Raw genomic sequence first — 17,495 nt, forward strand, 5'->3', positions numbered from 1 at the left:
GTGATTCTGTGACTTTGAAAGGAACTTATTCTTTAATTATATACTTCTTTTTACAAATGGTATATCACTATTTTTTGCACTCTCTTTTGGCAAACAGTACATTTCATTACACAGGAGACATGCTGTTGCTCCTTTTATTTCTGATCAATGCCTCGAGGCTGGAATGAGATGTTTGGAGGGCTTCCTAGTTTCTTTGAGTTTCCTCTTTGCCCTCAGTTCTTTGCTCTAGACAGGCTCCCACTGAGGACCACAGAAGTATCCCTCAGCAGAACTTCATCGAAGGGATTCAGCTCAGTCCTAATCGCCAGGACACGCCATAGTCTTCCACAACAGCCAGGAGAAGCCAAAGCCTTCTACAGGGCTCATGAAGGTACTCTGCCTTGAAGTAAGCTACAGAAAGATGCTCACCCTCCAACCTTTACCCAAGACTGTTTTCTGCCTGTTACCTTATGTGAGCGTGTGCAAGACCATAACTTAGTCCCATGGGATTACATAATGCCAAAAGCCCTTGCAGTAGGGGAACAGAATGTCTGACATAAAGCTCCCTGGAGATAATGGGTCCTCCCAGGAAAAGTCTGACTCATAAAAGCTACAATTGTTCCCAGTCCTTAGGCAAGGCTCTTTTCTGCTCTTCTTCCCATAGAAACACCTCCCTCCTTGGAGGGGCAAGCAAAATGCTTCCCGGCCCCCCTCACCTTCCCAGTTGCCATTGCACAATAGGTATGGGGCTTTGGAAATTGAGGGCCAGGCAAATGAGGATAGAGAGGAAGATCCATCCAGTGAGTCACCCAGGGCTAGTCGCTCACCCCTATGCCTTAGGACTTCCTCAGTTAAGAAAAAAAGAAAGGTAATTGTGGTGGGTGACTCCCTTCTGAGGGGAACAGAGGGCCCCATTTGTCAACCAGGCCCATCCCACAGGGAAGTCAGCTGCCTCCCTGGGGCCAGGATTAAGGATATACAGAAAAATCTCCCTACCCTGGTTCAGCCCTCAGATTACTACCCATTGCTGATATTTCAAGTAGGCGGTGATGAGGTAGCTACCAGAAGTCTAAGGGCAATGAAGAGAGACTTTAGGGCCCTGGGATGGCTGGTTAAAGGATCAGGAGCACAAGTAGTGTTCTCCTCTATCCCACCAGTTGCAGGGACTGAAGAAGGGATAAACAGGAAGAGACAGCAGATTAACTCCAGGCTCCAAGACTGGTGCAACCGGCAGGACTTTGGTTTCTTTGATCACGGGTTGATCTACAGGACACCAGGCCTGCTGGCAACAGGTGGGGAAAGCTTGTGGGTAAAAGTACTAGCAAGGTCTTGCAGTCCGTTGTCTCAGTGGAGGTGGGGGATGGTGATCCATGCGGTAGCAAAAACATGAGGGGTAGTAATAGGCTGGCAACTACAGAAGGATCTGAGCGCAGTCAGGTGGGAATTAGGGCTCGTCCCCCCCAAAAAAGCGGCAGGACAATTAACCCAGCTGAAGTGCATCTACATGAATGCACCCAGCATGGGCAACAAACAGTACGAGCTGGAGGCCATTGTACAGCAGGAAAACTATGATATAGTTTGCCATCACAGAAACGTAGTGGGAAGACTCACACAACTGGAGTGCTGCAATCAATGGCTACCAACTTTTCAGAAGGGATAAGCAAAAAAGGAGAGGCGGTGGGGTGGCCCTCTATGTTAGGGACAGATTTGAAAGCCTAGAACTTAACAATGTGAATGACAGTGTTGAGTGTTTATGGGTAAGAATCAAGGGGAAGGCCAATAAGGCAGGCATCATGGTGGGAGTTTGTTACAGACCCCCAACCAGGATGTAGAGGTTGATGAAATATTCTAGAAGCAGCTGGCAGAGGTCTCGCAATCGCTCGCCCTTGTTCTCGTGGGGGACTTCAACTTCCCAGATGTCTTCTGGAAATATAACACAGCAGAGAGGGAACAGTCCCGGAGGTTCCTGGAGTGTGTGGAAGACAACTTCCTAACACAGCTGGTGAGAGAGCCAACCAGGGAAAGCGCCCTACTGGACCTGCTGCTTGTTAACAGAGAAGGTCTTGTGGGGGATATAAAGGTTGGAGGTCGTCTTGGGCAGAGTGATCCCGAAATGATAGAGTTTTCAATTCTTGGAGAAGCAAGGCGGGGAGCCAGCAGAACCGCCACCTTGGACTTCCAAAGGGCGGACTTTGGCCTGTTTAGGAGCATGGTTGAGAGTGTCCCTTGGGAGACAGTCCTGGAGGGCAAAGGTGCCCAGGAAGGCTGGTCATACTTCAAGGAGGAACTCTTAAAAGCACAGGAGAGCCATCCCCAGGTTCCGTAAAATGAGACGACGGGGAAGAAGACCAGCCTGGCTAAATAGAGAGCTTTGGCTGGATTTCAGGAATAAAAGGAAAGTTTACGATCTCTGGAAAAGGGGGTTGGTAACTTATGAGCAATACCAAGACATAGTGAAGCTATGCAGGGGGAAAATTAGAAGGGCCAAAGCTCAAGCAGAACTTAACTTGGCCACTACGGTTAAAAATAATAATAAGAGGTTCTTTCAGTATATCAGTAGAAAAAGGAAGACTAGGGAAAATGGAGGCCCACTGAAGAATGAGGTGGGCGCCTTAGTGGTGGAAGACACAGAGAAGGCGGAGTTACTGAATGCCTTCTTTGCTTCGGTCTTCACTGCTAAAACTGTCCCTCATGAATCCCAGACCCTGGAGACAAGGGGGAAGGTCTGGAGAGAGGAAGATTTTCCCTCTGTAGAGGAGGACTGGGTTAGAGACCACTTGGCCAAACTGGACATCCATAAGTCCATGGGCCCAGATGGGATGCACCCGCGAGTGCTGAGAGAACTGGCAGATGTTATTGCTGGGCCACTCTCTATCATCTTTGAAAGGTCATGGAGAACAGGAGAGGTGCCTGGGGACTGGAGAAAGGCCAATATCACTCCAGTCTACAAAACGGGCAAGAAGGAGGACCCAGGGAACTACAGGCTGGTTAGTCTCACCTCCGTCCCTGGGAAGGTAATGGAGCAACTTGTCCTGGAAGTCATCTCCAAACACGTTGAAGAACAGGAAGTTATTGGAAGTGGTCAACACGGATTTACCAAGGGTAAATCATGCTTGACCAATCTGATAGCCTTCTATGACGTTATAACTGGATGGCTGGATGAGGGGAGAGCAGCAGATGTCATCTACCTTGACTTCAGCAAGGCTTTTGACACAGTCTCCCATAACATCCTCATTAGGAAATTAAGGAAGTGTGGGCTAGATGAGGGGGCAGTGAGGTGGATTGAGAGCTGGCTGTGTGACAGAACTCAGAGGGTTGTGATGAATGGAGCAGGGTCAAGTTGGAGGCCTGTAACCAGCGGTGTCCCCCAGGGGTCAATACTCAGTCCAGTCTTGTTCAACATATCATCAATGACCTTGACGAGGGGACAGAGTGTATCCTCAGCAAGTTTGCTGATGATACCAAACTGGGAGGGCTGGCCGACACTCCAGAGGGCTGTGCCGCCATCCAGTGTGACCTGGAGAGGCTGGAGAGCTGGGCAGAGAGGAACCTAATGAGGTTCAACAAGGGCAAATGTAGGGTCCTGCACCTGGGGAGGAAGAATGCCAGGCACCAATATAGGTTAGGGGTGGACCTGCTGGAAAGCACTTCTGAGGAGAAGGATCTGGGGGTCCTGGTGGATAGTAAACTATCCATGAGCCAGCAATGTGCCCTTGTCGCCAAGAGGGCCAATGGAATCCTGGGCTGCATAGGGAAGAGTGTGGCCAGTAGGTCGAGGGAGGTCATTCTCCCCCCTTTACTCTGCACTGGTGAGGCCACAACTGGAATACTGCATCCAGTTCTGGGCTCCCCAGTTCAAGAGAGACAGGGAACTACTGGAGAGAGTCCAGCAAAGGGCAACAAAGATGATTGAGGGATTAGAGCATCTCTCTTATGAGGAAAGGCTGAGAGATTTGGGACTCTTTAGCCTGGAGAAGAGAAGGCTGAGGGGAGACCTTATTAATGCTTACAAGTATCTAAAGGGTGGGTTGAAGGAGAATGGAGCTGGACTCTTTTCAGTGGTTCCCAGTGACAGGATGAGGGGCAACAGGCACAAGCTGGAACACAGGAAGTTCCATTCAAATATGAGAAAAAACTTCTTTATGGCGAGGGTGACAGAGCGCTGGAACAGGCTGCCCAGGGAGGTTGTGGAGTCCCCTTCTCTGGAGATTTTCAAGACCCACCTGGATGCAGTCCTGAGTAATGTGCTCTAGGCAATCCTGCTTTAGCAGGGAGTTGAACTAGATGATCTCTAGAGGTCCCTTCCAACTCTGACAATTCCATAATTCCGTGATTCCATGAAATAGGCTGGATGCAATCTTGTGTGAGTATGAAGAAGGCTGTCAGGGGAAGGAGATGTATTTCTGTACCTTGTTTAGTCCCTTGTCTTTCAGTGAGATTTTCTAGCTACTGCTGTACAGGATAGTAGGCTTATCTTTATGAGTCAATTTTACCTCATTAGAAGGAGCTGGTTTTCCTCAGATGAGGCCAGTTCAATGAAACATCTGTAAAAATATTCACTGTCATGTAGCAAGGAGGACATTAATTCCTAAAAGCTGTCCTCTTAAGTGGGATTTATTTAATGCCCAAGGGAGAATTACAAATTGGACTTTTTTTTAGATTTACTCATATTTCATCCCTTCCTTAGTTTTAATTGTAACTAAACTGAACTCACCCAGCAGTTTAAAATTTACTTTCCCTCTAGGTTCTGAAGCTTATTAAAGTAGGTATTTTGACTCTGAGTGATTAGACTCTGACTCAAGTGAGAATTCATATTCTGCACAGTAAGTAATCCATGGAAAAAAGATGCCAACATGTATCTTCAGCTCTTTATGATGAAAAATATGGGAAATTATTAGAGACTAACAGGAAAAAAACAGAAATGTCATTAGTCTCAACACAGCGAAAAGTGATCTAAATTAGTTTTGTCAGAGTGAACTCCACTTTCAAATGTATTTGTCTTGTCACATTAACACTTTAACAATGACAGCCTACAAGTCTATTTTTAGGTACTTAATATGTTAAAGTAGGTGATGAAAGCAGAGAAAGAAGTTACTGAAAATGTTTTCTGTAAAGAAATTCAAGCGCTTTTCCCAACTCTGTACTGGTAAATCATTCAAACAACAGTGCATACATTTGTATGACAAAAACACCTGCATAAAGAACCTGTTGCTTTTTAAAAGTGCTAAGCAATGCACAGTAATACTGAGACTACTATGTGGTGTGGGAGTTCGGCACTTCTGAAAACTAGGCCATTCATTTAAGTGCCTAAAACCACATTTTTCTCGCAGAAAGGTAGATATTCACAATTTGAAGGTACTGTTCTTAATATCAGTACAGTATGCAGCTGAAAGAGGATAGCCCCTCACTTCACTAGACTAGAAAGAGATTTCCACAAGTCCATAATAACCCTGAAGTATATAATTTTTACAGGATGCACTGATGGGTATTGGGTTAATTTCAGACACCGCTGATTTTCTAACAGCAAGGCAAAAAGGATCTTTCAAAAACAAGATCATCAAAAAAAAGGTGAGCTCAATGAGACTGTGAGTAGAATGGCTTTAATTTTGTTTTTCACAAACCCTCAACATTGCCTATTTTTTAGAAGTACAAAAGGCTGTATTCAACATTATTTCATCTACAGAATCTTTAATGAAGAAATTAAAATCAAAATGCTTTCCATATGTTATATCTAAACTAGATTCCTATCTCACATCACAGATTTCTCTTCCAGGAAATGGTGCTGTCCTGACAGAAATGTTAAGCTCTATTTGATAGCAAAGTTAAAATTGAAAGATGATGTACAATCTTCCAGGTATTCTGAAATAGCAATAAACAGAGGGTTAAGCACAAGCTGTGTATCTAGTTTTCATCCCTATCTTACTGTAGTAGAGGTAGATTTTAGGAATGTAATTGCATATTTAATAACCTGAACACAAAGTTAAGCGCAGCCATCAGCAACAGAAGATGACCCTTCCTAAACGCTGTATAAAAATGGTTCCAGCTAAACTGAAACCATTCAGAGCAATGGATTCCATAAAAATTTTTTTATCCTCTTTTTAAGTCATACTTTCATGGACACTTTCATCTTATGTAAGCCAGCACTGTTTCTAAAAGGAGCAATCAAACTTTCTCTTCCCAAACCTTGCATAGCCAGTAAACACATTGCCATGCAATGAATCAGACAGAGGAGCTAGGTAAAAACTAACCTATTCAAAAAAAGGCTGATCTTAAACTAGATCATTTTGGAAAGGAAAGAAAAAAAATGAAAATATTCAGGAAAGTGTTCCATTTTGATATTTTCAGATGGTCACATTTTTATGTTTCGGTTTAAAAATTTTTTTTCAATTCTCTCCTTTTTTGCTACAGTATATGTAAATTGAACATAAATTTTCAAATAAAAACACACATCAATTAGCCAAAACCCTTTTTCTTCACCATTTTTTTTGTATTGAAGATTTTCAGCATTATCAGAGCGACACCAGAATTTCAAAATTATTCACCAAATGAAATCTCTGATGTAAGCAGTTTTATTAAATTCCTATAAGTAGCAATAGGGCATGCCACTAAAGGGGAAAAAACATTATCTGTATGTATTTATCATCAAGTGGTTCAAACACCTGGTAGACATAATGCACTAGGACTTCAGACAGCTGTAGAAAGCCACAAGCAATTTAGTTACTCTTTCAGCTCCCCAGCTGTGAAATATTTCACTGCTACAGTGATGTGGGAATTAATTCATTGATTTACATGAGAATTTCTGATACTGCAATATTAAGCACTATGAATAAAAAACAAAATAGCCAAATATTCAAAATCAAAACAGCATAAGTTAACAATTTGTCATTATTTTAAGCAAAGATACACAATTCAGTTACTTCAGACTAAAACTCAACTTTCTTTGCATCTGCAGAACTACTATTATTATAATCATTGTGCTCATGTAGGGAAAGCAGAACACAAGAGGGAATCTTGCTGACAAAATTAATGTGTTTAGTTCTTACAGGTCTTAACTAGTTTCTTTACAATATGCTGCAGTATTAGATCTGTTCTCATGCACAGCCTTATTGTCACTGTCCCTCACTGCCAATGAGAGTTAAGTACATATTTGAATAAAGAGGTATTTCAGAACTGATATGATGTCCTTGTTTAGCCTCAGAAAAAAAAAAAAGGTTGAGAAAAACACTTAAAAAAGAGGAAACATCTTTTTTTTCAGGACAACCAAGCACTGCTTTTATGTAAACCATTTCAAATGACATATAAAGTGAAAACAACTTCAGGGCATCACACATATCTATTTGAAAGATGACAGATCAGCAATTCTGTTCAGTCTACAGGGTTTCTGGAGGAGCAATGCTTTATACAGGGGCAGATAACAGGAAAAAGGAAATGAGATATTTTAAAAAAAAAGAAAACTCGGCATGTTCACACTGTAATATCCTTTTTAGATCCTGCAGTAAAAAGCATAAATAATTCAGCTGTTTCTGATATTCTGACAGATGTGGTTAAAGTAGTAAATCTTGCACAGTCACAGCACTCGAATGAACACCTCACTTTATAAGAAATCTATCATCCTACCTATCGCTTTCTGACAATGAAATTCAAAGCTATTAAATTGATAAACAATCTGCCCCATATTTAGTGCCCACATTATGCACAAAGATGTACCTCACTAATAAATTTCTAATTACAACCTTCCCAAACCAGGAAGCATCTCTGCAGTGTCAAACAACTCTAATAATTTAGAAGTGCATTAAAAAAAAAAAAAAAAGTACAGTCCAAAAGGATTAACTGAACTACATAGGTAAAGGATTATTTATGATAATTTACACAATACAAATATGTTTGTACTTAAAGAGATTCTTCCCTTCTAACATTTCAAGAAAAATCCTGCAAATCTCCTTGATGCAGAATCTCCTTGAAGTATATTTATGCCCATCCAGTGATCATTTACACATATATATTATTTACACAATATAATAGCTTAATACCACCTAATGGCCAAATGTTGGAACAGGTCTATATAGTGAATAAAAAAATATTAGTTCTCAGTTGGTTTCACTGGTACCTCTGTACTTGAACAAAATCTAAGTCATACCCTCAGGGTTTGATTCAGGACTTTACTGTGGGAATACAAGTTAACTCCACCGAAGCTATGATAAATCTGCTCCGGATCAGGCCTATCTATTTGGATTGATCTGCAGCGTGGTTATGTACCACCTCAATATTTGAATACTACTAATGTAAGAAGGGGCTGTGCAATCAATCCAAGCAACGGAAAAATCAGTCAGAGAAGCTATCCCCAAGAAGAAAAAGCTCACACAGATAAACTTAACAGTTTAAAGAACAAACACAAATCTTAGGTCCTCATCATAACTGAAATTATACTGGTACACTGACATCCATGGACTTACACTGATTTTCTAAGAATCTGGTTCTGAGTTTATAAATTAAGACCACTGATAAATGGACTTAATGGACACTAGGGGCAACTACAGTATGCAGAGGAAAACCCCCAGTGATATTTAACTTTCTAGTATTGTAACCTGCCTTTATACAAGGGTAAGACAAAGAATCCTCCTTCTCAAACAGAAAACATATTGCCTTCTTTCAGAGGTCTCTGCTTTTGTATTTAACCACTATGGCTAAAACAAAGCCATGCTACACACTGACCTAAAGGAACATCTAAAGGAAATAAAGCATGAAAAAGACTTAGTTCCAAGCACAGCTACTAAGTGCTAAAGTACTGTAATCTTCCTTACATACCATTTCAACTCTTACTCATTTAAATCTGTTTCTTGAACATCCATCCAGTGAACATCCATCCTTTGCCCATTACTCGAAAGCCTGTGTTCCTGTTCGTTTGAAAAACAAAGTCATCAGACTAAATATCTGAAGTAACAGGACAAGGCCTGTCAGCTGATACTCAAGTCTATGATCACAAGCTAATAGAGCTTTTGTCATTTAGGGACAATTTCCGAGTGCAATAGTAAAAAAATGGGGTCACCACTCAGGAAGTCCACAGATGCAGCAATGGTAGTAGGAAAAAAATCATGGCCAAATGCAAGAAAAAGATCCTTAGATAGCCTTGTGCTCTCCTAAATTGATACCACATACATGTCACTGTTGTTGACCCTCGTAGAGCCTGTACTGGAGACCTGCCCAAACACTGCACAAGGTACAGCATAACTGCTGCTCAGCAAGCACCTTCTCTAAGAAGAAACCACTAACTCTTCTTCAATGTGAGAAAGAAAAGTTTGGCCCTTAATGGTCAAGGCTTAGAGTATTCATTTTATATACTTCACAAGAGAGCTTATTACCATAAACTTGCCACTCAGTACACCACTGTATACTAAGAATATACTAGAACATCTTTCTAAATCAAAATACAAACAAGCAGAGAACACAAAACCCTTCTCTCAAAGGATGCCTTTTAAATGTCCTTAAAATGTCAAATGGAAAGTGAAATTTGAGTATGCTCTAAGTAGCAACCCACTTTCACCAGTTTCTCTAAGCCTAACTTTTATTTCTCAATTAAGTTTGAATTTTCAAGATCCTGAGACTAGTTTCCAGTCAACAGCTTCCTTAAGCAAATGCTAACCCCAGTTAAAATTCAAGGTTATGGGATGTAAGGCCATCTTCCATCTCTTGTTGTAGAAATGACTTTTTTTTTCAACATTTATAAAGCAGTTTATTTTACATCAGTTATGCCCTTAGGCTTTTTACTTTATTCAGCTTGGAAAATGGAAACAATAGACAGGTTTCACTTCCTGGTTTCTTGCTGCAATATTTGGTTTAGAAAACAGTGCAAAGTAACTTTCAAATTTGATTGTTTTAACTACATGATAAATAATATTTCTGTTAGTTAATTTTTACTGTATCAAGCCTTTCAAAATTGTCTTTTAAAACAAGATAAAAAAACATATACTAAACCCCTAAATTAGAGTATACTACAAGCAACATGAAAATATATCTGATTCTCAGCTATTGGGTGAACTGAACCATTCTACTCCACTGAAAATGATAGAAGTTGTCTTTTCCTTTAGTAGGAAGTGAGGTGGGAAAGTGTTTTTCTGAGCAGCCTCGCAGCCTTGGGACCATCTGGGAGCCTGATCCTGCAGCCAGGCCCCGAAGCATGCACAGGGGAGAAACAATGGCTGTAGGAGCGTTGCCTGCACTGAAAGGTTCACTTGCAAAGAATACAAAACTTTAACCTGATGTACCTTGGTAAAGAAAAAGAATCACCAAAGATATCAGATGAACTGAGAAAAAATAAAAATAAAAACAAGACATCTTGCCTAGTCTAATAAAATTCAACTAAAAGATAAGAGGATGACCTAGCATATATTATAAATACCATATTAAGTAAAAGGTAACTTAAGAGCCAGGGAAACAAAAAGGATGCGTGTTCAAGCTTTTACGTATATTTCCTTTTGAAAACAAACACAACAAATGGTGACATAAAAAAATGTGTACATGCACAATCTATTTTATAACAAAAAACTTGTAACCACTTAAAAATAATATTTAAACTACCATTAAATAAAACATTTTTTAGCCTTAGAAGCTATACTGACATTTCACTTAATGCCTCAGTAGTTTAATTTGGTCAATTGCAGACAGTCTTGCATCTGTCATGGGACTAAATATGGTTCTCAAATGCAAGAGAATAAGGTGCTGATGTGAAATTTGGTCTATTTGTTATTAAAATCATAACTTTTTCCAGTTTTTTTAAGATGAATTCACTTTATATTTAATATGTTGATGCCTTTGCTGTGTTTCTGTTAAGTTTATATATGGCAGAAATTCTACATATACACATAAATTAAAAAAAAGAGAAACGGTGAAGCACCCCAGGGCAGCATTCAGAGGAACAAGCCTCCAACAACTAGGATCACCTTTCTGATCACCTCCCTCGACACTTCTTCCTCAGTTTACGTTTGCACGAAGGCAAATGATTTATTGATCCTCCTTGCAAAAGGAAAGGAAACAAAAAAGTCTGCTACGGTATTGAACCACTGCACCTCAATGCCAGCAGGAAATTAAGGGAGTCATTACTGTAAAAAAAAAAGTACCTTTTGGAGCCTCCAATATAGGTGAAGGTAAAGGTGGAGTCTGAGTACCTGAAATCTGAAATACAACGAGCTGCGTTATTACAACTTGTCTTTATTTTGGCTGAAATGGCTGAAGTTTTGCAGACCAGCATTCTGCTACCGACACGGTGTGCGTGTGCGTGTGTGTGTGTGTGGGGTCAGCATGAATCAGAGGAAATGCAGCAACTGCCCCCCCAGCCCTTCGCAACAAGTACCCAGTGCTATGGCAACGGCAGGGATTTCCATTGTCAGAAAAGGCAACAGGCAGCCAACAAGCCGGGCTCCTGCGACGGCAAATCACTGCCGACGCCTCACCGTCCTTACCAAGGAAGCGATGAAAAAAGCGATTTTGCACGGAAGGGGGGGGGGGGGGCGTTTACCGCTTGCCGTGCCTCCAGCCCTGAAGCCAGACGGGCGTGCGGGGATAAAGGCATGCACTGAGGATGGCAGGAGCCCGGCCGCCCGGAAAACAGCCGTGTAGCGCCCGCCGGAGCAAAAAGCACCAGGGATGCTCTCGGCTGGGCACTCGCCCCAGCAGCTGCGGGCTGTGCCAGGCAGCGGGGTCACGCACACACCCGCCCGGTTTTGCGTGTGGCCACTGCCACGCTCTCTGACTCGGGATGCCCCCCCACCCACCCTTTCCCAGCCGGCGCCTGGTTTCATCTGCCCAGAAATGCCCTCGGAAGGAGAGGAGGAAGAGCGGGGTCTGAGACAGGCGGGCGGCGGCAGCCTCCGTGCCGCCAACCTGGAGACCGAGAGAGAAACTCACCTGCAAACAGGCAGTCCTTCTCCGCCTTGCACTTTTGGATCACAACGTCAATATCCTTCTGAATCCTCTCTTGTCTTGAACACATCCCCATGAAATAAATCCCAGGGGGAAAAAAAGCAGCCTTTATTTCCACCACCACCACCCCCCGCGCTGCCGGTTTTAATATTCAGTCCGAAAGACGGACCCTGGGGCTGGAGAGAATGAGTCTCCCCGCGCCCCGGAGGGATCCGCTCGGCCGGCTGGAGGACGGAGGAGGAAGGCGGCAGAAGCCGATGTTGCATGCCCAGATGTGACCGCCCAGATGTGCCGCCGCTGCCGACAAATGGCAGTTTCCTTACAATAGATCCAGCGGAGGACGGCGGCGGCGGCGACACGGGTTCCCCCTTACCCCTCACGCCCTCTAGGTTTCTTGGGGTTGGTTGGCTGGTTTGGTCTTTTTTTGGAAGGAAAAAAAAAAGGGGGGGGGGGGCGGGGGGAAGCCGACCCGACTGCTCACATCCCTGCCCCTCCCACCAGCAGCGGCAATCGCCGAGCAGCAGCAGCGCGGAGCCGGCGGCGGCTGCTGCGCCCACACTTGGTCCCTGGCGGCGCGGCGAGGCCGACGCTGCTGCAGCGACGTCGAACCGCAGACCCTCCCCTCGCTCCCGACCCGACACGTACGGCCCTCGACATCTCCCCGGGCGGAGGCAAAGCGGGGGAAGAAGAGGCGGATGTACAGAGCCGTGCGGGTAGCCGTGAGGAATAGGCTCGATGGCCCCGGCCCCGCTGCCGGCCCTCGCGTCCTCCCCCCGCCCCGGCCCCGGGCATAGGCTTTCGCCTCCTCCCGAGCAGCGGAAAAATGCAAATGACAAGTGATCTAGGCGGCGGGGCGGCTCCCAGGCCGGCATCAGGGAGGAAGCGGGCAGCGCCGTGCTGCGCAAGGCCGGCGGCGGCGGGACGCGGGGGAGGGGGGCACTTCCCGGACGGGCAGGGCCCCGCGGGGCCCGGCGGCGGGGGCTACTCGCCCTTTGTCCCGGGGGGGACGCCGTCTGGTTCCCAGCGGGGCGGGCGCTGTGGGTGGTCACCTGCGGCGCCCTCCGCCGTAGCTCCCGCTGAGGGCGGGTGTCGGCAAGCGGTACCCCGGCCCCACCGCGGGCAGAGCTCCTCTGCCTGGCCCTTCCCCGGGCAGGAAAATCAGGCAGCCCATCCTTACCAGAGAGCTATCCCCTGCCTGGCTCCGCGTCCGTCCTATCGACGGAGATGCGTGCCCAGTGAAACAATAAAAAGAGAATTAACGTGTTTATAATCCATCTCTAACCACTGTGATTTTTAATCATGCTCCTCTCCCGTCTCCCTGCTCCTCTTCAGCAAACCTGTCTCTCAAACTAAGGGCTTCGGGAGAGGACTCGGACTGTCGGTAGAGTGCCTAGCAGTCAGCACTAATCCAGGTTAGACCTTTTGGGCACTAATGCAATACAAGTAATGAGCATAACATAACTCAGAAGGAATGGTCAAGTCTGCAAAACCAAATATTTTTCATCAGCCAAAGAGCAAAGGGAATAATTAATAAAAAAAATAAACGGGTGTGAACACAGTGGAAACAGATTTGATTAAAAAAATTCAAAAGAATATTTGTAAAATTCATTTTTTATATATTCACCCAGCTCTAAACAGCTCACATTGATTATTCATTATTAACCCCAGTAGTTCTAGTGTTCTTTCATTAAGCAAGTCTATATTAATCATGTATTGTTGATTTCAAACACAGGGGAGAAAAGCAATCATTATTTTCGTATTTGTTCTTAAGTTAAAAAAGTGAGGTTAAAAAGATTCCATATTTATTCCTATCTTGAAAAGTTTTCATGTCTGAAGTAGGGAACAGAAGGGAATTTATAAGAAAAAGCAGGTAGTGTTTAAAGAGAACAAAAATCTATAAGTCGCTGCCAGTAAGAAAATAATTTATCTTTGAAGGGAGATTTCCAGACTACTTTTCAGTGCTGTTCACTAAATTCTCTTCTACTGCAGCAAGACTTTTCCAAGGTAGGATACAGAACTTGTCACTGTAGTCAGAAATACAGTGTAATACAGTAAAACTGTCATTCTGTCAAGTTTTGCCACCTTGGTCAACAAGGTCTAGAGTTTTTTCTAGCTATTCAAACTAGGACATCAGCAGCCATGCTTGCTGCCTTCCACTTAATCATAGTTAGATGACGTAATCAGAACTTGATTTATTCTGGTGGGGTTTTGGTCCTGAACCTTGTAGAGGAAGGTGTCTCATCACTCCCATGTGGATCAGGAAGGGGGGAAGGTTATTAGATAGTTATAGGATATTTATGCTGACAATTCTGCTCACAGCTTATTCTGACCACAGGGTTCTTTTCAGTGTCATGTCAGTTAACACAATTCTTGACTGCCTTTTTAAGCCTTAGACTATTTTCATAGACTTGGTAACAGTGAATTAAAAAGTCATCCACAAAGAAACACTACTGTCTTCAGGAAAACTAATACAGTTGGTTTCACAGCATCAACTGAATAGAACAAGAAGACTGGAAATGTGGTTGGTTATTTATTCCATTTATTATTATTTATTGTAAGTGGCTCTTAAATTTCTAGATTCTTAGCCAATTTGGCCCTTGATTTATCTGATTACTCTAATACTGTTATAGCAGGAATGGTTGATTTCAGTGAGGAAAAGTTAGATTATATATTAAAGTTATTCTATTGATTAAAATACTGAAAATTGAAGCGTTAGAAAATCAAGGTGAATCTTAAGAGCTGATCCTTATATTTGTACAGATGGACAAGATGCTGACGTTGCTGACATCCAAGTACCCTAAGTGTTATTGCAACAGCGTCCGTACACATGCTGTAATCCTTATAACGATGTAAATTATACCACCCTCTCAAAGAAACTTTCTGAAGAGTTTTGCAAGTAATTTCATGGACAATAGGACAATTGCAAGTAATGGTCTTGGCTCAAGGGAATTCAATGTTTGTCTTTCCAATTGCTTTCTCGGTCTTGTCTCTTCTCAGTCACCCGCTGAGACAAACAGCTCCAGTGAAGGCACGTCCGGAGTGGAGCTGAGCTATCGCGGCAAAAAGGGCCTTTTCCCGAGCTTTTCTGAGGCAGGGAAAGGCCATGGCAGCGGCAGCTCAGCGGCAGCTCAGCGGCAGCTGACGAAGCAGGGGCAGAGCCTGCAGCAGCAGCGGCCAGCCCCGCCCCCTTAAAAGGCGGCCCTAGGGAGCATGGTGACCAGGGTGTGGTGTGGCAGTTTGCGTGGAAAGCTCAAGAGGGGAGTTCAGCCATGGTCTCTACCTGAAAGACACAGAAATCTGCATCTTCTGCACTTGCCAGAGCAGACATAGCCATACAGACAGAGCTCCTATGGAAACATGCGGCCATCCAGGTCTCTGGCTGCAGGGGATGCTTTAACCTCTCATGGCTAATGGATAGTAGAAGGGATGACAGCTGTGTGAGGTGTGACCAGGTAGATGACCTACTCAGCCTGGTAGCAGAACTAAAAGAGGAAGTAGAAAGGCTGCGGAGCATCAGGGAGCGTGAGAAATAGATTGGTAGAATCGGGTTCTGACCTCCCTGAGAGAAAAACCAGAAGAGCCACCAAAAAGCCCTGAGCTAAAGGAGATCTGGTACCCTCCCCCTGCCAGACTGAAGGCAGTGGCCAAAAGGAGAGCTGTGAATGGAGGCAAGTCTGTGCTAGGGGTGGCAAGCGAACCCCCTCCTTGCCCACCTCCCCTAACCAGGTGCTTCTGTATAATAGGTATGAGGCTCTCAAGGAGGTAGGCCAGCCCATGGATGATATGGAAGATGGTTTGACTACACCAGAAGAGTTGCCGGGACTGGCAAGGCCTACCCCCTGTTTAAATACCACCTCCATGAGGAAGAAGAGGCGGGTTGTAGTTGTAGGTGACTCCCTCCTGAGGGGAACAGAGGGTCCAATATGCCGGGCAGACCCTCTTCTTAGGGAAGTATGCTGCCTCCCTGGGGCCCAGGTCAGGGACATCACTAGGAAACTTCCTATCCTGATTCGGCCCTCGGACTACTACTTGCTGTTGCTCTTTCACGTGGGTGGTGATGAGGTGGCAACACATAGCCCAAGAGTAATCAAAAGACACTTTGGGGCCTTGGCACAGTTAATAAGGGAATCTGGGGTGCAGGTTATCTTTTTTTCTGTTCTCCCAGCTATAGGCAGTGACTCTGAAAGAAGCAGATGTGTACAGTCTGTCAATACATGGCTCCATGGCTGGTGTCACTGCCACAATTTTGGTTTTTTTGACAATGGGGTGGCCTACACGGCACCAGGCTTGCTGGCATCGGATGGGATTCATCTTTCTGAAAGGGGGAAGAGGGTGTTTGCTCATGAGCTAGCGGGGCTCATTGACCGAGCTTTAAACTAGGCTTGTTGGGGGAGGGGGATATCATCTGGCTTGCTCATGACAAGCCAAGGGATGATGCTCCAAGGTCTGAGGGATGGGTCGCTCGCGAAGGCCCTCAACCTGTTGCCCTGAGATGTGCTGGGTATGCTACAGCATACTCGAAGTCTTATGGGGATGAGCCGGGGGCTCCTGAGGCAATAGGAACTGGGGAGTCACAGATAAAACACCTCAAAGGAAGGCCACCTGAAGAGCAGCATGAAGGAAATGCAGCCACTCCAGCCGGTAAGTCAGCTCCACTGGGCACCCAGCTGAAATGCCTTTACGCAAATGCATGTAGCATGGGAAACAAGCAAGAGGAGTTAGAGACATGCGCACACCTCCAGGGCTATGATCTTATTGGCATCACAGAGACATGGTGGGATGGCTCTTATGATTGGAGTGTTGGAATGGAGAGATACAGTCTCTTCAGGAAGGACAGGCTGGGGAGATGAGGAGGGGATGTTGCCCTCTATGTCAATGACCAGCTGGAGTGCATGGAGCTCCACCTGGGGATGGATGAAGACCCAACAGAGAGCTTATGGGTCAAGATTAAAGGGAACACAAGGGCAGGTGATGTTACAGTAGAGGTCTGCTATAGGCCACCCGACCGGGATGATGGAGCGGACGAGGCCCCCTACAGAAAGATTGGAGCAGCATCGCATTAACAGACCCTGGTCCTCATGGGGGACTTCAACCACCCTGATATCTGTTAGAAGGAAAACACAGCAGGGTACAAGAAATCCAGGAAGTTCTTGGAATGTGTCGATGACAACTTTCTTCTCCAAGTGGTAGAGGAGCCAACAAGGAGAGGAGCCATGCTGGACATTGTCTTTACCAACAAGGAGGGGCTGGTGGGGAATGTCAAACACAAGGGTAGCCTTGGCTGCGGTGATCACAAGATGGTAGAAGTCAAGATCCTTAGGGCAGAGAGGACAGTACGCAGCAAACTCACTACCCTGGACTTCAGGAGAGCAGACTTTGGCCTCTTGAGGGATATGCTTGGCAGAGTAAAGAAAAAGTACTGGAGGGGAGAGGGGCCCAAGGAGGCTGGTTAGTTTCAAGGATCACCTCCAAGCTCAGGAGTGGTACATCCCAACAAAGAAGTCATGCAAAAAATCCAGGAGGCCTGCATGGATGAACAAGTAGCTCCTGGACAAGGTCAAAAGCAAAAAGGAGGTCTACAGAGGGTGGAAGCAAGGACA

General features: G+C 44.7%; 1 protein-coding gene across 2 annotated transcripts in view; it reads right to left on the bottom strand.

Moving 5' to 3' along the window:
- The window catches only part of LOC141476562 (protein mono-ADP-ribosyltransferase PARP8), a 188,167-nt gene extending 176,190 nt beyond the window's left edge, over positions 1-11,977 (bottom strand). Inside the window, exons 1-2 of one of the 2 annotated variants that reach the window (XM_074165254.1) lie at positions 11,881-11,977; positions 11,094-11,148 (exon numbers count right to left, since the gene is read on the bottom strand). In XM_074165254.1, coding sequence (XP_074021355.1) covers positions 11,094-11,148; positions 11,881-11,971 — 146 coding nt within the window. In that variant the 5' untranslated portion in view covers positions 11,972-11,977. The remainder of the gene's footprint in view (positions 1-11,093; positions 11,149-11,880) is intronic. The other variant, XM_074165253.1, reaches the window with a different exon arrangement.
- Positions 11,978-17,495: the final 5,518 nt, after the last annotated feature.

This window comes from Numenius arquata, chromosome W (genome assembly GCF_964106895.1).
Source record: "Numenius arquata chromosome W, bNumArq3.hap1.1, whole genome shotgun sequence".
Taxonomy (NCBI): domain Eukaryota; kingdom Metazoa; phylum Chordata; class Aves; order Charadriiformes; family Scolopacidae; genus Numenius; species Numenius arquata.